Genomic DNA, 21,607 nt, shown 5'->3' with positions numbered 1-21,607 from the left:
ACAGAGGACAGGGTCTTAGTTCATGACCCTAACAAGTAGCCTGCGGACATATTATTCATTCACGTGTGCGGAGGTCACCATGGCCGAAGTCTTACTCGCAATGTCATTCGGCCTCCATTTTGTGATTCGGGGTGACTTCCACACTGCAAGAATACCTAAAATGGTGGCTAGATCCAAGATGGCAGCTTACACAATATATTAAGGTCAAGACCTTGCCGCGGAACCTATGTTCACAATATTCTTTAGACAGCTTGGCGTAGGCCAACATACATTTAAACAATGCGATTGGGGTCACAATATTATATCGATTTCCACAACAGTTTCACAAAGGAGAGGGATGCACTCTGGATACTGACAGGAGTGCAGTCGGTAAAGCAATCAGTCTGAACTGTTCAAGGTTATTTGGTTGCAGCAGCAAGGGAGCAAGAGGTCGTAAATGTCACTAAGGGCCTTCGGAGAAGGACCAGGGGGACAGAACCACAATGTAACTGGTGTTTGAGATGATCTTGGTACTCGACAGCATCGAGTGGCTTCCAGCATGCTTTGTAGCTCCGGCGACAGAGTTCAAGAGGGACGACAGATGCGGATATAAGTTGGCAGGCAGTTTGGTAAGCGAGGCTGGGCGGACGGCTGCAGGCTGCCCTACCCGGCGGCTCGGGGTAAAGAATCGTTGTCTGTGTGCTGGTTGGTGGATCTGGAACGCTGGTCGAGGGTTCTCAGACGGCTTTAGTGACTGCAGCGTGAGAACAGCCACAGTGGTGCAGCCGGTCGCAGTTTGAGAGCTCGACTGCTTCGAAAAAGTCCTTAAAAGATGGACGCTGGTTGATGCTTGTTGTGGCACTCCTCCGAGCTTCTTCTCAATGCTTGGGTCGACGTTTAAGGCGGCCGACCCAAAGCTGAGAAGAGTGTTTGCCGGCAACGGCCTTGTCCTTTGTTCAGAGACTCTCTGGCACTTCCCACCTAGGAATCTTGCTGGCTTAACCTAGCAGGGCACGCTGTGTGCTGGCTGGGTACTGGTTCTGGTGCTGCTTGATGGATCCTCTGAGTCGGGTATCTCCCTCTGTTCCGTGGGAGATGTTTTGGGAGGTATTTTGCTTCCCTCTTGGAAATCCTGGACTTCCTTCACTGGCGGAAGCCGTGAGGCAGACTGTACCATCACCGAGGGTCCGAATGAGTCCTTCTTCGTACTCCTTTTGAAGTCGTCGGATGATCTGCTTAGTGAGGGGCTCAGCCCTCTTTTAAAGCCAAATGGGCCCCAGTGATTGGAGCATGCTAAGCCTACCTTAAAGACCCAATCCTGGGTCCCCACCACCAATCTTCTGTCATGCGTAAGGTCATGACCAGAGTGCTTTGCAACAGGAAAGGTAAGGGGTGACAACATGTACTACTAAGCCGCACCCATCTTCCTGTCTCCTGTGGATCAAAGTGGCTCTCTGGTTAATTGAGCTCGAGAACAGACTGTCTGCATCAAATCACATATATCTTCCCTCTGAAAGGGGGTGGCCCTGCAGCGGTTGCCTACTGTAAACAGTTGTTCCACACATGACATTCAATGGCCTTCATACAGAGGGGTGGGAGCTAGCTTCAAGCTGACACATTGCATATGAAAAAGGTGTTGGGGTTTCCTGCCCTGTGTTAGTTCTGTGAACAGGCCTCTTGGCAGGCCTGCTTCACTTAACTCTCATCAGTATGCGCTGCCATCAGAGAGAACCTAACAATAGGCAGGGCATATCGATGGAGCCTTTGCTATTTTAAGTAGGCTGACCAGGGCCGGAGGAAGGCGTTGCCTTCCCCCTTCAGAGATGCTTTGATGTACCCATGGCTGTCACATTGCAGCTAAATGTGACAGGAGGACCGCACCGGTAGACTGTGTCCCCCAGAGTGCACTTGACTATGTGTTTGTTGTGCAGTGTCCATTGGGAAATGTGTGCGGGATAGCCCCACACATTTCCAGGAGGTTTACCTACCAACATTCCATTTCTTTTTTAAAAGTATCAAACCAGCCCAGGCGGAGCGCACACTCCCCGTGCGGATGGTCTAATTCCTCACTCTTGGTCAGGTTCTTCAATTCCTACCAGTCAAGTGGTCTCTTCTGTCTGTGTCTGCACTTCATTTGCACAGCAAACAGGCATGTCTTTCCCATGGCAACAGTGTCTTCTCCAAGCTGCACACACAGACAGCCGTTTCTCAGGCTAAATGTTCTCTTCTGACCTCAGTGGCAGAGCCACACTAAGCAGATGGCTCTGCAAAGGCCCAGGGGCTACAGCAAAAAGCCTGAACAGGGCAAGGCCGCTTCATTTTTGGCAGTGGAATGGAAGTAGAATTGCAGGGTCCGCCCTATGAGACAGGGTACAAGACGTGAATTACATAGGACCTTTTCACTTTTCCCAGAGTCCCCTGCAAAATCGGGTCTATTTTCAAGGACAAGTGCAATTATCACAAACAGGTAGGTATGTGATGGCATGGAAATGTATCGAAATTGTAATGGTTTGGTCAACAGTTGGAACGCTCAGAGACAAATTGATTCACTTCTTGTCAATGTCCTGGCTGCACTGCAGAAACAGCTGGTCGTCCTGGTGGAGCATCACTTCACCTGTCCCCAAAGGAGCCCATTTCTCGATGCTGTCCTCGCTCCTGTGCAATCCTCCAATGGCTCTTTGCATTCTCAAGCCTCTCCCATGTTGCCTTGGCAGCGGCCTGCCCAATAATCTCTCAGGAGGGCGGGGTCACTTGCCAACAGGCCACCGATCATGCTAAGGGAAAGAGCGCACAGGTAGCAGCCTGCTCATTTGCATGTTTACTCCCAGAATCCTATGCATACCTTGCTACTATATTTGCTGTCAGTTTGGTGAGCGCAAGATGATACAGGTGTTCACCTCAACAAATCTCGGCACTGGAATCCAGGCGGTTTTATGAGTTTGACAAAGGATGCTCAGGATGGAGCTTGCTGGGATCAGTGCAAGTTAAATGGGAATCCATTCCCGGGGCGCACGGGCCTCTGGGTCAGGTGCTTTAGCTTTGCGCAGTGGCAGTATCGTAGCTCATGAGGTTTAACCGAGGCGCGATTATTGCTTATTGAAAACTTTACCCAATACCCCGCCATGACAGCTTGAAATATAGCTGGAATTGGTAATTTTTGACAGTCTCTACGGAGGCTGAACCGATTTGTTTGAAAAGGAGACAATGGGCCTCATTACGACCCTGGCGGTAATCCGCCGTCATTACCGCCATGGCGTAATGAACGTTAACGCCGTGGGACGATGGTGTAAAGTGCGCCACATTACGACCCATCGCGCACGAGCATTACGCCATGGCGGTAATGTAAACAGCGCCATGGCGGTAATGCCCCCAAAACGGCACCTACCGGCATCGTATGCGGCGCAAGGTGCACCACCGCCACCGCCGTACATAGCGGTGACCGTAGTTAGCGGTCACCGCAATTAGCGTTGACCGTAGATAAGCGGAACCGGAAGTAGCGTCACCGCGGCGGAACGGGAAAGAGCACGGCGGCCATCTTTAAAAACACAATCCATTGCCATCCTCCGAAACCACTGGACATCCGAGCCTGAGACCCCGCCAATACCGGCTTCAACCTTCTACCTGCAGGAAGATGCCGAAAGTTTTGAAAAAAGCCTGTGACCGCCAGCGGCAAGACCGCTTCTCCAGAGAGGAGCTCACCATTCTAGCGGAGACCCTACAGGAGAACGCTGCAGTGGTATTCTCCAACCAACTGACAAGACCGGCCATAACCAAGAAGAAGGCCATATGGGCACTGGTAGCTCAGCGGGTCAGTGCCGTGGGAACGACACCCCGCAATGTCAAACAGTGCCGCAAGCGGTGGGACGATCTCCGGCTCAGAGTCAGGAGCATACTATCAGCCAACATGAACCTGGCAATGGCAACTGGGGGAGGATCGGAGTCCCCTATAAAATTGCAGCCATGGGAGGAAATCTGTGCCTCCACAATCGGAATGCAGAGCATTGAAGGAGTAGGAGGAATGGAGAGAGGAGCCCCGACATCGGGCGATGCAGGTAGGTGGCTCAAATCAAGGCATGCAAAGTCCATTCATGTGAAGTACAATGTTGGCCCATAGTGTGAATGCAACACATCAGCAGGAGACTGCCCACAGATACATCCGATCTGCACCCTGTACACATGCAGCATGCACACCCTAACTGCAGGCACCCACATACCTCCATGCTACTTCCACACAAAAGGGAGTCAACTTTTTTCCCCTGCATGAAATGTGCCACATGTACTAACTGATGAGATGCCAGTCGCAACAATGCCCGGCCAATGTCCGCAGACCCATCAATAACACTCTCCCTCCTCTGTCCCACCACAGGCTCAAATTCCGACCTTGAGGAAGAGGACACCACAGCCTCCACACCCACCAAGAGGGCCAGGCCAACTGTGCCAACGCCACAACCCTCCACCTCTGTCGTCCCGAGGAAAACACCACAGCAGGCAAAATCCATGCAAGGGAAACAGGACAGGGCACAGACAGCCACCCCAGCAGGCAGTACAGCAGCAGCAGCAGCAGCAGCAGACATCACACCAATCATGCCCACAGAAGCCACAGCCTCTGCTGCAAGCAGCACACTTGGGGAGACTGCTGCCATTGCTGCCTCCTCCGATAGTGAAGCAGGGACCTTTGAGGAGAGTGATGTCAGGAGCCCCACAGGCCACCCTCATTCCCCCTACCTGTCCCTAAGCAGCCCGCATGTGGATGCCACACAGGGTCAGCCAGAGGATGACGATTGGCCAGCCACTCCATCCCCGCTGCAGGGGCAGATCAGCCCAATGGGAATGCCACTGCCATTAGCCATGGCCCAGAATCCCAACCATTCTCTGGAGGCGATTGCCACCCGGCAGCAGCAACTTTCCTCGCTGCTCGAAGAACATGTTGCTGAATGTGGGGGGTCAAGTGCAGCAATGGATAAATGTGCTGAGACTGTGAAGGCAGCTATAGAGTCGTCCACAAAGGACATCTGCGCGGAACTAGCTGCTGTGCGGCACGCCATCACTGACCTTGTGCAGACAATACGGGCCATGCGTCCAAATGAGCAGGCAGGATCCTCCTCGGTTGCCAGCTCGACACCGAGCAGCCCCATCCGCCGATCGGGGAGGAACCTCCGCAGCACAGGCAGGGGTGCCCCGGGGGCCAGTGGAGGGGGCTGCCAATAGTGGCCGGACAGTGTAGGAATCCTACTACTGACACTGCTGCACAGACCAACTCACACCTTTGTTGGGATTCCAGGGGGGGGGGAGGGTGGAGGGGGGAGTGGGTGTGTTGGGGTGTGCAGGGGGGTGGCGGGGTGGTGTGTTGGGGAGTTAAGGGGGGAGTTTGGGGGGGGTGTGTGCAGGGGGGAGGTGGGAGGTGGGAGGGGGTGTGTTGGGGTGTGCAGGGGGGTGGCGGGGTGGTGTGTTGGGGAGTTAAGGGGGGAGTTTGGGGGGGGGGGTGTGCAGGGGGGAGGTGGGAGGTGGGAGGGGGTGTGACACGACAGTACATAGTTCAAATACAGTTTATTCGTTTCACAAAAGGAAACGTGTGGACATTTTCATTGCGTATGTGTGCTTTATTGGTGTCCAGTCCTCAGTGTGCATGCCCCAGAGTCACACAGTGCCCCAAGTGCTGTCTCCATGCGATGAACACCAGCCGTGTGTGCTAGAAGCAGTGGTTGATGATACTTTGGCGCATGGCACGCCCCTCCTGTGCATCGCCTCCTCCATGTGGTGGCGCCCCTTCTGCACCCTCCTCATCCTCATCCTCATCGTCAGGTGGTTGCAGTTCTGCGTCAGGGGGCAGGGGCACATTCCGTCTGACGCACATATTGTGCAGCATGACACATGCCATGACGATCTTTGCCACCTTCTCATGGCCATACAGGAGTGCCCCACCAGACCTGCTGAGGCTTCGGAACCGTGCCTTCAGGAGGCCGAATGTCTGCTCTATGACCACACGAGTACGTGTATGTGCACGGTTGTAGTCCTCCTCGTGCTGGTTCTGCGGGTTCCGGACTGGCGTGAGGAGCCACCTCTTCAGGGGGTAGGCTGCATCACCTGTATGTAGGCGAGAATGTATGTGTCAGTCATGTTGTCTGTCCAGGAACATGATGTCCCACCATGGCTGGCATGGAACTGTTACCTTGGCTCACTTCTACATGCACTAATTGATTCACACTATGCAACCAGTATATGCCCATTGCTGCCATGGCCTGTTTAGCATGCCATCACCCTATGTATGCAGAGGGGTTTAGTGCATTGTGAGTGGCCTTCCTCTGTATCCGTTCTCTGTGTTACTCACAGCCAGGTGGAGTATGCATCATCCCCCCCCCCCTTTCAGCCAGGTGGAGTATGCATCATCCCCCCACCCCTTTCTGCCAGGTGGAGTATGCATCATCCCCCCCCCCCTTTCTGCCAGGTGGAGTATGCACTGGTACGTCATTCCCATGCCCACTTCCATGACATAGCACTCACCGAGTAGCCAGGATCTTGGGCCTGCATGTCGCTCCATGTAGCGTGGTATTGTGGAGTTCCTCAGGATCATGGAATCATGGGTTGATCCGGGGAATCGGGCACAACAATGTGTGATGATCTTGTTGGAGTCACAGACCATTTGCACGTTGATAGAGTGGAACTGTTTCCGGTTGCGGTACGGTACCTCCATGGCACGTGGAACCACCAATTCCACATGGGTGCAGTCGATGGCACCAATGCAACCGGGTATGCTGGCTAGTGCATGGAAACCCACTTTGGTGTTTGCAATCTCCTGGGCAGTCCGTGGTAATGAGATGTGGTCGTCTGTGTGCTTGAGGAGGGCATCAAGCACTTGGATGAGTGTTCGTGAGAATAATGGTTGTGAAATGCCATGCAGGTGCCCCACTGTGTGCTGGTAGGTGCCTGTGGCCAGGAAGTGGAGTACAGCCACTACCTTCAGTAGGGGGGGGATGGCGGTTGGACTTTCTATCATGCTGACGATGTCGTTGTGTGTCATGTCTACGATGGCGGTGATGGTGTCCCTGTCCAAACGGTACAGGGTGTGGATCTGCTCAGCAGTGAGGTTGATTGGATTGGCTCTGATGCGTGGGATTGGGGGCTGCCTGCGTGGTGGCACTGGCTGTGCTGGTGGGGCTTGCTGGGCCTGCCTTGCCCTCCTTCTCCTCCTGCGTCTCCTCTGTGCTGCCTGTTGTTGTTGTTGTTGCTGTTGCTGTTGTAGTAGCACATGCATTGCTATCAGGTCCTCCAGCCCCAACATTGCTAGTCGTATTGGCATCATTGTGGAGTGTGACTGGGTGTGGGTAGGGGTGGGGTGTGCTCTTTTTATACTCCCCTGAGTCTGTATTGCCTTCACCTGTGCTGTTTCTGTGCACCTGTGGCAGCTGCATTCACTTGAATTGGCCCTTTACGGTTGGTTCGCGATGGCGTTATTTGCACCATGGCGGTAAGGTACTTAGCGGCCTCAATGATGGCGTTAGGTGCATGTCCGCTTGGGTCGGCATTTGCGTGCCTTTCCGCCATGGCGCTAAGTACGGTGTGGGCGGTCGCGTGCGCGCACCCTTAGCGCAGTTTGCGGCAGCGTTAACTACGATGCCGCTATTGGCATCGTAGTTAACGGTCACGGGTCATGATCGGACCTGGCGGAAAACGATGGCGGTAAGCATTTACCGCCATCGTTTTTCGCTTAGCGCCAGGGTCGTAATGAGGCCCAATGACGCTTTTACTCCACTGGAGAAGACCTAGCAAGAGGGGTGTGTTTTTCGGAACCCATCCCTTCTATTCTTTGTTCTCTCGTGGCCTACCCTCAACAAAGGGGTTTACTTCCAGAAGCTAGCGCATTCGTAAACTCCAAGCGGCGCAGCGAAGTCTATGGAACCGTGACCATGCAGCAGGTGCATTAAGCGCCTCAGTTGTCTCGCTGCCTTCCTGATCTCACGACATGAAAACCATGAGCTTTCAGAACCTAGCAGACAGTGACCTGTCTGCCTTCGATCCTCTTTGCCACATCTGCTCTTGAGAAAGTCATCAGATTGTTGGATGGTTACTCAGGGAGGTCTGGCTGCCACTGAAGCCAACCGCAGCAGAGGGGTCGCTTTACCTTTGGCCTTCGCTCACCATCTCAGTCTTCCCAAGAGAGGCAAAAGGGCATTTCTGTCCCCATGCATTCTATAGACACATATTCACGTGGAGTCAACAACCCGACCTCTCTTGGTGTGACGAATCAACTTCCGGGGCACTAGTGGTCCAGGGAGGACTATCGCTTTCTAGACCATCAATCAGTCCCACACCTCTAGTACACCGGAAGGGGTCCGAACAGTGGACGGAACGTCAGGCTGGTTAGTTGCAACAGAGCGAAAAAACAATTGTGACCCACTGATAAAAGGGACTGTCCAGTCAAGGTTGTATACAAATATCTACTTTAGTATTAATACAACAGACAGTTCTAACACACTACAAAATACAACCCACCCTATAAAGGAAAACAGGGGACAGACAGTTTCACAAAGGAGAGGGATGCACTCTGGATACTGACAGGAGTGCAGTCGGTAAAGCAATCAGTCTGAACTGTTCAAGGTTATTTGGTTGCAGCAGCAAGGGAGCAAGAGGTCGTAAATGTCACTAAGGGCCTTCGGAGAAGGACCAGGGGGACAGAACCACAATGTAACTGGTGTTTGAGATGATCTTGGTACTCGACAGCATCGAGTGGCTTCCAGCATGCTTTGTAGCTCCGGCGACAGAGTTCAAGAGGGACGACAGATGCGGATATCAGTTGGCAGGCAGTTTGGTAAGCGAGGCTGGGCGGACGGCTGCAGGCTGCCCTACCCGGCGGCTCGGGGTGAAGAATCGTTGTCTGTGTGCTGGTTGGTGGATCTGGAACGCTGGTCGAGGGTTCTCAGACGGCTTTAGTGACTGCAGCGTGAGAACAGCCACAGTGGTGCAGCCGGTCGCAGTTTGAGAGCTCGACTGCTTCGAAAAAGTCCTTAAAAGATGGACGCTGGTTGATGCTTGTTGTGGCACTCCTCCGAGCTTCTTCTCAATGCTTGGGTCGACGTTTAAGGCGGCCGACCCAAAGCTGAGAAGAGTGTTTGCCGGCAACGGCCTTGTCCTTTGTTCAGAGACTCTCTGGCACTTCCCACCTAGGAAGCTTGCTGGCTTAACCTAGCAGGGCACGCTGTGTGCTGGCTGGGTACCGGTTCTGGTGCTGCTTGATGGATCCTCTGAGTCGGGTATCTCCCTCTGTTCCCTGGGAGATGTTTTGGGAGGTATTTTGCTTCCCTCTTGGAAATCCTGGACTTCCTTCACTGGCGGAAGCCGTGAGGCAGATTGTACCATCACCGAGGGTCCGAATGAGTCCTTCTTCGTACTCCTTTTGAAGTCGTCGGATGATCTGCTCAGTGAGGGGCTCAGCCCTCTTTTAAAGCCAAATGGGCCCCAGTGATTGGAGCATGCTAAGCCTACCTTAAAGACCCAATCCTGGGTCCCCACCACCAATCTTCTGTCATGCGTAAGGTCATGACCAGAGTGCTTTGCAACAGGAAAGGTAAGGGGTGACAACATGTACTACTAAGCCGCACCCATCTTCCTGTCTCCTGTGGATCAAAGTGGCTCTCTGGTTAATTGAGCTCGAGAACAGACTGTCTGCATCAAATCACATATATCTTCCCTCTGAAAGGGGGTGGCCCTGCAGCGGTTGCCTACTGTAAACAGTTGTTCCACACATGACATTCAATGGCCTTCATACAGAGGGGTGGGAGCTAGCTTCAAGCTGACACATTGCATATGAAAAAGGTGTTGGGGTTTCCTGCCCTGTGTTAGTTCTGTGAACAGGCCTCTTGGCAGGCCTGCTTCACTTAACTCTCATCAGTATGCGCTGCCATCAGAGAGAACCTAACAATAGGCAGGGCATATCGATGGAGCCTTTGCTATTTTAAGTAGGCTGACCAGGGCCGGAGGAAGGCGTTGCCTTCCCCCTTCAGAGATGCTTTGATGTACCCATGGCTGTCACATTGCAGCTAAATGTGACAGGAGGACCGCACCGGTAGACTGTGTCCCCCAGAGTGCACTTGACTATGTGTTTGTTGTGCAGTGTCCATTGGGAAATGTGTGCGGGATAGCCCCACACATTTCCAGGAGGTTTACCTACCAACATTCCATTTCTTTTTTAAAAGTATCAAACCAGCCCAGGCGGAGCGCACACTCCCCGTGCGGATGGTCTAATTCCTCACTCTTGGTCAGGTTCTTCAATTCCTACCAGTCAAGTGGTCTCTTCTGTCTGTGTCTGCACTTCATTTGCACAGCAAACAGGCATGTCTTTCCCATGGCAACAGTGTCTTCTCCAAGCTGCACACACAGACAGCCGTTTCTCAGGCTAAATGTTCTCTTCTGACCTCAGTGGCAGAGCCACACTAAGCAGATGGCTCTGCAAAGGCCCAGGGGCTACAGCAAAAAGCCTGAACAGGGCAAGGCCGCTTCATTTTTGGCAGTGGAGTGGAAGTAGAATTGCAGGGTCCGCCCTATGAGACAGGGTACAAGACGTGAATTACATAGGACCTTTTCACTTTTCCCAGAGTCCCCTGCAAAATCGGGTCTATTTTCAAGGACAAGTGCAATTATCACAAACAGGTAGGTATGTGATGGCATGGAAATGTATCGAAATTGTAATGGTTTGGTCAACAGTTGGAACGCTCAGAGACAAATTGATTCACTTCTTGTCAATGTCCTGGCTGCACTGCAGAAACAGCTGGTCGTCCTGGTGGAGCATCACTTCACCTGTCCCCAAAGGAGCCCATTTCTCGATGCTGTCCTCGCTCCTGTGCAATCCTCCAATGGCTCTTTGCATTCTCAAGCCTCTCCCATGTTGCCTTGGCAGCGGCCTGCCCAATAATCTCTCAGGAGGGCGGGGTCACTTGCCAACAGGCCACCGATCATGCTAAGGGAAAGAGCGCACAGGTAGCAGCCTGCTCATTTGCATGTTTACTCCCAGAATCCTATGCATACCTTGCTACTATATTTGCTGTCAGTTTGGTGAGCGCAAGATGATACAGGTGTTCACCTCAACAAATCTCGGCACTGGAATCCAGGCGGTTTTATGAGTTTGACAAAGGATGCTCAGGATGGAGCTTGCTGGGATCAGTGCAAGTTAAATGGGAATCCATTCCCGGGGCGCACGGGCCTCTGGGTCAGGTGCTTTAGCTTTGCGCAGTGGCAGTATCGTAGCTCATGAGGTTTAACCGAGGCGCGATTATTGCTTATTGAAAACTTTACCCAATACCCCGCCATTACAGCTTGAAATATAGTTGGAATTGGTAATTTTTGACAGTCTCTACGGAGGCTGAACCGATTTGTTTGAAAAGGAGACAATGACGCTTTTACTCCACTGGAGAAGACCTAGCAAGAGGGGTGTGTTTTTCGGAACCCATCCCTTCTATTCTTTGTTCTCTCGTGGCCTACCCTCAACAAAGGGGTTTACTTCCAGAAGCTAGCGCATTCGTAAACTCCAAGCGGCGCAGCGAAGTCTATGGAACCGTGACCATGCAGCAGGTGCATTAAGCGCCTCAGTTGTCTCGCTGCCTTCCTGATCTCACGACATGAAAACCATGAGCTTTCAGAACCTAGCAGACAGTGACCTGTCTGCCTTCGATCCTCTTTGCCATATCTGCTCTTGCGAAAGTCATCAGATTGTTGGATGGTTACTCAGGGAGGTCTGGCTGCCACTGAAGCCAACCGCAGCAGAGGGGTCGCTTTACCTTTGGCCTTCGCTCACCATCTCAGTCTTCCCAAGAGAGGCAAAAGGGCATTTCTGTCCCCATGCATTCTATAGACACATATTCACGTGGAGTCAACAACCCGACCTCTCTTGGTGTGACGAATCAACTTCCGGGGCACTAGTGGTCCAGGGAGGACTATCGCTTTCTAGACCATCAATCAGTCCCACACCTCTAGTACACCGGAAGGGGTCCGAACAGTGGACGGAACGTCAGGCTGGTTAGTTGCAACAGAGCGAAAAAACAATTGTGACCCACTGATAAAAGGGACTGTCCAGTCAAGGTTGTATACAAATATCTACTTTAGTATTAATACAACAGACAGTTCTAACACACTACAAAATACAACCCACCCTATAAAGGAAAACAGGGGACAGACAGTTTCACAAAGGAGAGGGATGCACTCTGGATACTGACAGGAGTGCAGTCGGTAAAGCAATCAGTCTGAACTGTTCAAGGTTATTTGGTTGCAGCAGCAAGGGAGCAAGAGGTCGTAAATGTCACTAAGGGCCTTCGGAGAAGGACCAGGGGGACAGAACCACAATGTAACTGGTGTTTGAGATGATCTTGGTACTCGACAGCATCGAGTGGCTTCCAGCATGCTTTGTAGCTCCGGCGACAGAGTTCAAGAGGGACGACAGATGCGGATATCAGTTGGCAGGCAGTTTGGTAAGCGAGGCTGGGCGGACGGCTGCAGGCTGCCCTACCCGGCGGCTCGGGGTGAAGAATCGTTGTCTGTGTGCTGGTTGGTGGATCTGGAACGCTGGTCGAGGGTTCTCAGACGGCTTTAGTGACTGCAGCGTGAGAACAGCCACAGTGGTGCAGCCGGTCGCAGTTTGAGAGCTCGACTGCTTCGAAAAAGTCCTTAAAAGATGGACGCTGGTTGATGCTTGTTGTGGCACTCCTCCGAGCTTCTTCTCAATGCTTGGGTCGACGTTTAAGGCGGCCGACCCAAAGCTGAGAAGAGTGTTTGCCGGCAACGGCCTTGTCCTTTGTTCAGAGACTCTCTGGCACTTCCCACCTAGGAAGCTTGCTGGCTTAACCTAGCAGGGCACGCTGTGTGCTGGCTGGGTACCGGTTCTGGTGCTGCTTGATGGATCCTCTGAGTCGGGTATCTCCCTCTGTTCCCTGGGAGATGTTTTGGGAGGTATTTTGCTTCCCTCTTGGAAATCCTGGACTTCCTTCACTGGCGGAAGCCGTGAGGCAGATTGTACCATCACCGAGGGTCCGAATGAGTCCTTCTTCGTACTCCTTTTGAAGTCGTCGGATGATCTGCTCAGTGAGGGGCTCAGCCCTCTTTTAAAGCCAAATGGGCCCCAGTGATTGGAGCATGCTAAGCCTACCTTAAAGACCCAATCCTGGGTCCCCACCACCAATCTTCTGTCATGCGTAAGGTCATGACCAGAGTGCTTTGCAACAGGAAAGGTAAGGGGTGACAACATGTACTACTAAGCCGCACCCATCTTCCTGTCTCCTGTGGATCAAAGTGGCTCTCTGGTTAATTGAGCTCGAGAACAGACTGTCTGCATCAAATCACATATATCTTCCCTCTGAAAGGGGGTGGCCCTGCAGCGGTTGCCTACTGTAAACAGTTGTTCCACACATGACATTCAATGGCCTTCATACAGAGGGGTGGGAGCTAGCTTCAAGCTGACACATTGCATATGAAAAAGGTGTTGGGGTTTCCTGCCCTGTGTTAGTTCTGTGAACAGGCCTCTTGGCAGGCCTGCTTCACTTAACTCTCATCAGTATGCGCTGCCATCAGAGAGAACCTAACAATAGGCAGGGCATATCGATGGAGCCTTTGCTATTTTAAGTAGGCTGACCAGGGCCGGAGGAAGGCGTTGCCTTCCCCCTTCAGAGATGCTTTGATGTACCCATGGCTGTCACATTGCAGCTAAATGTGACAGGAGGACCGCACCGGTAGACTGTGTCCCCCAGAGTGCACTTGACTATGTGTTTGTTGTGCAGTGTCCATTGGGAAATGTGTGCGGGATAGCCCCACACATTTCCAGGAGGTTTACCTACCAACATTCCATTTCTTTTTTAAAAGTATCAAACCAGCCCAGGCGGAGCGCACACTCCCCGTGCGGATGGTCTAATTCCTCACTCTTGGTCAGGTTCTTCAATTCCTACCAGTCAAGTGGTCTCTTCTGTCTGTGTCTGCACTTCATTTGCACAGCAAACAGGCATGTCTTTCCCATGGCAACAGTGTCTTCTCCAAGCTGCACACACAGACAGCCGTTTCTCAGGCTAAATGTTCTCTTCTGACCTCAGTGGCAGAGCCACACTAAGCAGATGGCTCTGCAAAGGCCCAGGGGCTACAGCAAAAAGCCTGAACAGGGCAAGGCCGCTTCATTTTTGGCAGTGGAGTGGAAGTAGAATTGCAGGGTCCGCCCTATGAGACAGGGTACAAGACGTGAATTACATAGGACCTTTTCACTTTTCCCAGAGTCCCCTGCAAAATCGGGTCTATTTTCAAGGACAAGTGCAATTATCACAAACAGGTAGGTATGTGATGGCATGGAAATGTATCGAAATTGTAATGGTTTGGTCAACAGTTGGAACGCTCAGAGACAAATTGATTCACTTCTTGTCAATGTCCTGGCTGCACTGCAGAAACAGCTGGTCGTCCTGGTGGAGCATCACTTCACCTGTCCCCAAAGGAGCCCATTTCTCGATGCTGTCCTCGCTCCTGTGCAATCCTCCAATGGCTCTTTGCATTCTCAAGCCTCTCCCATGTTGCCTTGGCAGCGGCCTGCCCAATAATCTCTCAGGAGGGCGGGGTCACTTGCCAACAGGCCACCGATCATGCTAAGGGAAAGAGCGCACAGGTAGCAGCCTGCTCATTTGCATGTTTACTCCCAGAATCCTATGCATACCTTGCTACTATATTTGCTGTCAGTTTGGTGAGCGCAAGATGATACAGGTGTTCACCTCAACAAATCTCGGCACTGGAATCCAGGCGGTTTTATGAGTTTGACAAAGGATGCTCAGGATGGAGCTTGCTGGGATCAGTGCAAGTTAAATGGGAATCCATTCCCGGGGCGCACGGGCCTCTGGGTCAGGTGCTTTAGCTTTGCGCAGTGGCAGTATCGTAGCTCATGAGGTTTAACCGAGGCGCGATTATTGCTTATTGAAAACTTTACCCAATACCCCGCCATGACAGCTTGAAATATAGCTGGAATTGGTAATTTTTGACAGTCTCTACGGAGGCTGAACCGATTTGTTTGAAAAGGAGACAATGACGCTTTTACTACACTGGAGAAGACCTAGCAAGAGGGGTGTGTTTTTCGGAACCCTCAACAAAGGGGTTTACTTCCAGAAGCTAGCGCATTCGTAAACTCCAAGCGGCGCAGCGAAGTCTATGGAACCGTGACCATGCAGCAGGTGCATTAAGCGCCTCAGTTGTCTCGCTGCCTTCCTGATCTCACGACATGAAAACCATGAGCTTTCAGAACCTAGCAGACAGTGACCTGTCTGCCTTCGATCCTCTTTGCCACATCTGCTCTTGCGAAAGTCATCAGATTGTTGGATGGTTACTCAGGGAGGTCTGGCTGCCACTGAAGCCAACCGCAGCAGAGGGGTCGCTTTACCTTTGGCCTTCGCTCACCATCTCAGTCTTCCCAAGAGAGGCAAAAGGGCATTTCTGTCCCCATGCATTCTATAGACACATATTCACGTGGAGTCAACAACCCGACCTCTCTTGGTGTGACGAATCAACTTCCGGGGCACTAGTGGTCCAGGGAGGAATATCGCTTTCTAGACCATCAATCAGTCCCACACCTCTAGTACACCGGAAGGGGTCCGAACAGTGGACGGAACGTCAGGCTGGTTAGTTGCAACAGAGCGAAAAAACAATTGTGACCCACTGATAAAAGGGACTGTCCAGTCAAGGTTGTATACAAATATCTACTTTAGTATTAATACAACAGACAGTTCTAACACACTACAAAATACAACCCACCCTATAAAGGAAAACAGGGGACAGACAGTTTCACAAAGGAGAGGGATGCACTCTGGATACTGACAGGAGTGCAGTCGGTAAAGCAATCAGTCTGAACTGTTCAAGGTTATTTGGTTGCAGCAGCAAGGGAGCAAGAGGTCGTAAATGTCACTAAGGGCCTTCGGAGAAGGACCAGGGGGACAGAACCACAATGTAACTGGTGTTTGAGATGATCTTGGTACTCGACAGCATCGAGTGGCTTCCAGCATGCTTTGTAGCTCCGGCGACAGAGTTCAAGAGGGACGACAGATGCGGATATCAGTTGGCAGGCAGTTTGGTAAGCGAGGCTGGGCGGACGGCTGCAGGCTGCCCTACACGGCGGCTCGGGGTGAAGAATCGTTGTCTGTGTGCTGGTTGGTGGATCTGGAACGCTGGTCGAGGGTTCTCAGACGGCTTTAGTGACTGCAGCGTGAGAACAGCCACAGTGGTGCAGCCGGTCGCAGTTTGAGAGCTCGACTGCTTCGAAAAAGTCCTTAAAAGATGGACGCTGGTTGATGCTTGTTGTGGCACTCCTCCGAGCTTCTTCTCAATGCTTGGGTCGACGTTTAAGGCGGCCGACCCAAAGCTGAGAAGAGTGTTTGCCGGCAACGGCCTTGTCCTTTGTTCAGAGACTCTCTGGCACTTCCCACCTAGGAAGCTTGCTGGCTTAACCTAGCAGGGCACGCTGTGTGCTGGCTGGGTACCGGTTCTGGTGCTGCTTGATGGATCCTCTGAGTCGGGTATCTCCCTCTGTTCCCTGGGAGATGTTTTGGGAGGTATTTTGCTTCCCTCTTGGAAATCCTGGACTTCCTTCACTGGCGGAAGCCGTGAGGCAGACTGTACCATCACCGAGGGTCCGAATGAGTCCTTCTTCGTACTCCTTTTGAAGTCGTCGGATGATCTGCTTAGTGAGGGGCTCAGCCCTCTTTTAAAGCCAAATGGGCCCCATTGATTGGAGCATGCTAAGCCTACCTTAAAGACCCAATCCTGGGTCCCCACCACCAATCTTCTGTCATGTGTAAGGTCATGACCAGAGTGCTTTGCAACAGGAAAGGTAAGGGGTGACAACATGTACTACTAAGCCGCACCCATCTTCCTGTCTCCTGTGGATCAAAGTGGCTCTCTGGTTAATTGAGCTCGAGAACAGACTGTCTGCATCAAATCACATATATCTTCCCTCTGAAAGGGGGTGGCCCTGCAGCGGTTGCCTACTGTAAACAGTTGTTCCACACATGACATTCAATGGCCTTCATACAGAGGGGTGGGAGCTAGCTTCAAGCTGACACATTGCATATGAAAAAGGTGTTGGGGTTTCCTGCCCTGTGTTAGTTCTGTGAACAGGCCTCTTGGCAGGCCTGCTTCACTTAACTCTCATCAGTATGCGCTGCCATCAGAGAGAACCTAACAATAGGCAGGGCATATCGATGGAGCCTTTGCTATTTTAAGTAGGCTGACCAGGGCCGGAGGAAGGCGTTGCCTTCCCCCTTCAGAGATGCTTTGATGTACCCATGGCTGTCACATTGCAGCTAAATGTGACAGGAGGACCGCACCGGTAGACTGTGTCCCCCAGAGTGCACTTGACTATGTGTTTGTTGTGCAGTGTCCATTGGGAAATGTGTGCGGAATAGCCCCACACATTTCCAGGAGGTTTACCTACCAACATTCCATTTCTTTTTTAAAAGTATCAAACCAGCCCAGGCGGAGCGCACACTCCCCGTGCGGATGGTCTAATTCCTCACTCTTGGTCAGGTTCTTCAATTCCTACCAGTCAAGTGGTCTCTTCTGTCTGTGTCTGCACTTCATTTGCACAGCAAACAGGCATGTCTTTCCCATGGCAACAGTGTCTTCTCCAAGCTGCACACACAGACAGTCGTTTCTCAGGCTAAATGTTCTCTTCTGACCTCAGTGGCAGAGCCACACTAAGCAGATGGCTCTGCAAAGGCCCAGGGGCTACAGCAAAAAGCCTGAACAGGGCAAGGCCGCTTCATTTTTGGCAGTGGAGTGGAAGTAGAATTGCAGGGTCCGCCCTATGAGACAGGGTACAAGACGTGAATTACATAGGACCTTTTCACTTTTCCCAGAGTCCCCTGCAAAATCGGGTCTATTTTCAAGGACAAGTGCAATTATCACAAACAGGTAGGTATGTGATGGCTGGAAATGTATCGAAATTGTAATGGTTTGGTCAACAGTTGGAACGCTCAGAGACAAATTGATTCACTTCTTGTCAATGTCCTGGCTGCACTGCAGAAACAGCTGGTCGTCCTGGTGGAGCATCACTTCACCTGTCCCCAAAGGAGCCCATTTCTCGATGCTGTCCTCGCTCCTGTGCAATCCTCCAATGGCTCTTTGCATTCTCAAGCCTCTCCCATGTTGCCTTGGCAGCGGCCTGCCCAATAATCTCTCAGGAGGGCGGGGTCACTTGCCAACAGGCCAACGATCATGCTAAGGGAAAGAGCGCACAGGTAGCAGCCTGCTCATTTGCATGTTTACTCCCAGAATCCTATGCATACCTTGCTACTATATTTGCGGTCAGTTTGGTGAGCGCAAGATGATACAGGTGTTCACCTCAACAAATCTCGGCACTGGAATCCAGGCGGTTTTATGAGTTTGACAAAGGATGCTCAGGATGGAGCTTGCTGGGATCAGTGCAAGTTAAATGGGAATCCATTCCCGGGGCGCACGGGCCTCTGGGTCAGGTGCTTTAGCTTTGCGCAGTGGCAGTATCGTAGCTCATGAGGTTTAACCGAGGCGCGATTATTGCTTATTGAAAACTTTACCCAATACCCCGCCATGACAGCTTGAAATATAGCTGGAATTGGTAATTTTTGACAGTCTCTACGGAGGCTGAACCGATTTGTTTGAAAAGGAGACAATGACGCTTTTACTCCACTGGAGAAGACCTAGCAAGAGGGGTGTGTTTTTCGGAACCCATCCCTTCTATTCTTTGTTCTCTCGTGGCCTACCCTCAACAAAGGGGTTTACTTGCAGAAACTAGCGCATTCGTAAACTCCAAGCGGCGCAGCGAAGTCTATGGAACCGTGACCATGCAGCAGGTGCATTAAGCGACTCAGTTGTCTCGCTGCCTTCCTGATCTCACGACATGAAAACCATGAGCTTTCAGAACCTAGCAGACAGTGACCTGTCTGCCTTCGATCCTCTTTGCCACATCTGCTCTTGCGAAAGTCATCAGATTGTTGGATGGTTACTCAGGGAGGTCTGGCTGCCACTGAAGCCAACCGCAGCAGAGGGGTCGCTTTACCTTTGGCCTTCGCTCACCATCTCAGTCTTCCCAAGAGAGGCAAAAGGGCATTTCTGTCCCCATGCATTCTATAGACCCATATTCACGTGGAGTCAACAACCCGACCTCTCTTGGTGTGACGAATCAACTTCCGGGGCACTAGTGGTCCAGGGAGGAATATCGCTTTCTAGACCATCAATCAGTCCCACACCTCTAGTACACCGGAAGGGGTCCGAACAGTGGACGGAACGTCAGGCTGGTTAGTTGCAACAGAGCGAAAAAACAATTGTGACCCACTGATAAAAGGGACTGTCCAGTCAAGGTTGTATACAAATATCTACTTTAGTATTAATACAACAGACAGTTCTAACACACTACAAAATACAACCCACCCTATAAAGGAAAACAGGGGACAGACAGTTTCACAAAGGAGAGGGATGCACTCTGGATACTGACAGGAGTGCAGTCGGTAAAGCAATCAGTCTGAACTGTTCAAGGTTATTTGGTTGCAGCAGCAAGGGAGCAAGAGGTCGTAAATGTCACTAAGGGCCTTCGGAGAAGGACCAGGGGGACAGAACCACAATGTAACTGGTGTTTGAGATGATCTTGGTACTCGACAGCATCGAGTGGCTTCCAGCATGCTTTGTAGCTCCGGCGACAGAGTTCAAGAGGGACGACAGATGCGGATATCAGTTGGCAGGCAGTTTGGTAAGCGAGGCTGGGCGGACGGCTGCAGGCTGCCCTACCCGGCGGCTCGGGGTGAAGAATCGTTGTCTGTGTGCTGGTTGGTGGATCTGGAACGCTGGTCGAGGGTTCTCAGACGGCTTTAGTGACTGCAGCGTGAGAACAGCCACAGTGGTGCAGCCGGTCGCAGTTTGAGAGCTCGACTGCTTCGAAAAAGTCCTTAAAAGATGGACGCTGGTTGATGCTTGTTGTGGCACTCCTCCGAGCTTCTTCTCAATGCTTGGGTCGACGTTTAAGGCGGCCGACCCAAAGCTGAGAAGAGTGTTTGCCGGCAACGGCCTTGTCCTTTGTTCAGAGACTCTCTGGCACTTCCCACCTAGGAAGCTTGCTGGCTTAACCTAGCAGGGCACGCTGTGTGCTGGCTGGGTACCGGTTCTGGTGCTGCTTGATGGATCCTCTGAGTCGGGTATCTCCCTCTGTTCCCTGGGAGATGTTTTGGGAGGTATTTTGCTTCCCTCTTGGAAATCCTGGACTTCCTTCACTGGCGGAAGCCGTGAGGCAGACTGTACCATCACCGAGGGTCCGAATGAGTCCTTCTTCGTACTCCTTTTGAAGTCGTCGGATGATCTGCTCAGTGAGGGGCTCAGCCCTCTTTTAAAGCCAAATGGGCCCCAGTGATTGGAGCATGCTAAGCCTACCTTAAAGACCCAATCCTGGGTCCCCACCACCAATCTTCTGTCATGCGTAAGGTCATGACCAGAGTGCTTTGCAACAGGAAAGGTAAGGGGTGACAACATGTACTACTAAGCCGCACCCATCTTCCTGTCTCCTGTGGATCAAAGTGGCTCTCTGGTTAATTGAGCTCGAGAACAGACTGTCTGCATCAAATCACATATATCTTCCCTCTGAAAGGGGGTGGCCCTGCAGCGGTTGCCTACTGTAAACAGTTGTTCCACACATGACATTCAATGGCCTTCATACAGAGGGGTGGGAGCTAGCTTCAAGCTGACACATTGCATATGAAAAAGGTGTTGGGGTTTCCTGCCCTGTGTTAGTTCTGTGAACAGGCCTCTTGGCAGGCCTGCTTCACTTAACTCTCATCAGTATGCGCTGCCATCAGAGAGAACCTAACAATAGGCAGGGCATATCGATGGAGCCTTTGCTATTTTAAGTAGGCTGACCAGGGCCGGAGGAAGGCGTTGCCTTCCCCCTTCAGAGATGCTTTGATGTACCCATGGCTGTCACATTGCAGCTAAATGTGACAGGAGGACCGCACCGGTAGACTGTGTCCCCCAGAGTGCACTTGACTATGTGTTTGTTGTGCAGTGTCCATTGGGAAATGTGTGCGGGATAGCCCCACACATTTCCAGGAGGTTTACCTACCAACATTCCATTTCTTTTTTAAAAGTATCAAACCAGCCCAGGCGGAGCGCACACTCCCCGTGCGGATGGTCTAATTCCTCACTCTTGGTCAGGTTCTTCAATTCCTACCAGTCAAGTGGTCTCTTCTGTCTGTGTCTGCACTTCATTTGCACAGCAAACAGGCATGTCTTTCCCATGGCAACAGTGTCTTCTCCAAGCTGCACACACAGACAGCCGTTTCTCAGGCTAAATGTTCTCTTCTGACCTCAGTGGCAGAGCCACACTAAGCAGATGGCTCTGCAAAGGCCCAGGGGCTACAGCAAAAAGCCTGAACAGGGCAAGGCCGCTTCATTTTTGGCAGTGGAGTGGAAGTAGAATTGCAGGGTCCGCCCTATGAGACAGGGTACAAGACGTGAATTACATAGGACCTTTTCACTTTTCCCAGAGTCCCCTGCAAAATCGGGTCAATTTTCAAGGACAAGTGCAATTATCACAAACAGGTAGGTATGTGATGGCATGGAAATGTATCGAAATTGTAATGGTTTGGTCAACAGTTGGAACGCTCAGAGACAA

At 51.8% G+C, this 21,607-nt stretch overlaps 1 protein-coding gene and 4 non-coding genes across 5 annotated transcripts; all 5 read left to right on the top strand.

The window, feature by feature from the left end:
- The first annotated feature begins 3,014 nt into the window (after window positions 1-3,014).
- On the top strand, window positions 3,015-3,155 carry LOC138496398 (U4 spliceosomal RNA). The gene has a single exon (XR_011277913.1). It is a non-coding gene; the product is annotated as a U4 spliceosomal RNA (small nuclear RNA).
- A 46-nt stretch (window positions 3,156-3,201) lies between these two features.
- Window positions 3,202-5,231, top strand: LOC138492524 (nuclear apoptosis-inducing factor 1-like). Its single transcript, XM_069619744.1, has 2 exons — window positions 3,202-4,031; window positions 4,346-5,231. The coding sequence occupies exons 1-2, from the start codon at window positions 3,611-3,613 to the stop codon at window positions 5,185-5,187; spliced, it is 1,263 nt and encodes a 420-aa protein (XP_069475845.1). The 5' UTR covers window positions 3,202-3,610; the 3' UTR covers window positions 5,188-5,231.
- Window positions 5,232-11,191: 5,960 nt separating this feature from the next.
- LOC138496278 (U4 spliceosomal RNA) lies at window positions 11,192-11,332 on the top strand. The gene has a single exon (XR_011277805.1). It is a non-coding gene; the product is annotated as a U4 spliceosomal RNA (small nuclear RNA).
- A 3,508-nt stretch (window positions 11,333-14,840) lies between these two features.
- Window positions 14,841-14,981, top strand: LOC138496397 (U4 spliceosomal RNA). Its single transcript, XR_011277912.1, has one exon. It is a non-coding gene; the product is annotated as a U4 spliceosomal RNA (small nuclear RNA).
- Window positions 14,982-18,453: 3,472 nt separating this feature from the next.
- Window positions 18,454-18,594, top strand: LOC138496396 (U4 spliceosomal RNA). The gene has a single exon (XR_011277911.1). It is a non-coding gene; the product is annotated as a U4 spliceosomal RNA (small nuclear RNA).
- The last annotated feature ends 3,013 nt before the right edge of the window (window positions 18,595-21,607 follow it).

The sequence above is a fragment of the Ambystoma mexicanum genome, chromosome 10 (genome assembly GCF_040938575.1).
Source record: "Ambystoma mexicanum isolate Mex_15411 chromosome 10, UKY_AmexF1_1, whole genome shotgun sequence".
Lineage (NCBI taxonomy): Eukaryota > Metazoa > Chordata > Amphibia > Caudata > Ambystomatidae > Ambystoma > Ambystoma mexicanum.
This window is presented reverse-complemented; position numbering and strand designations above follow the sequence as displayed.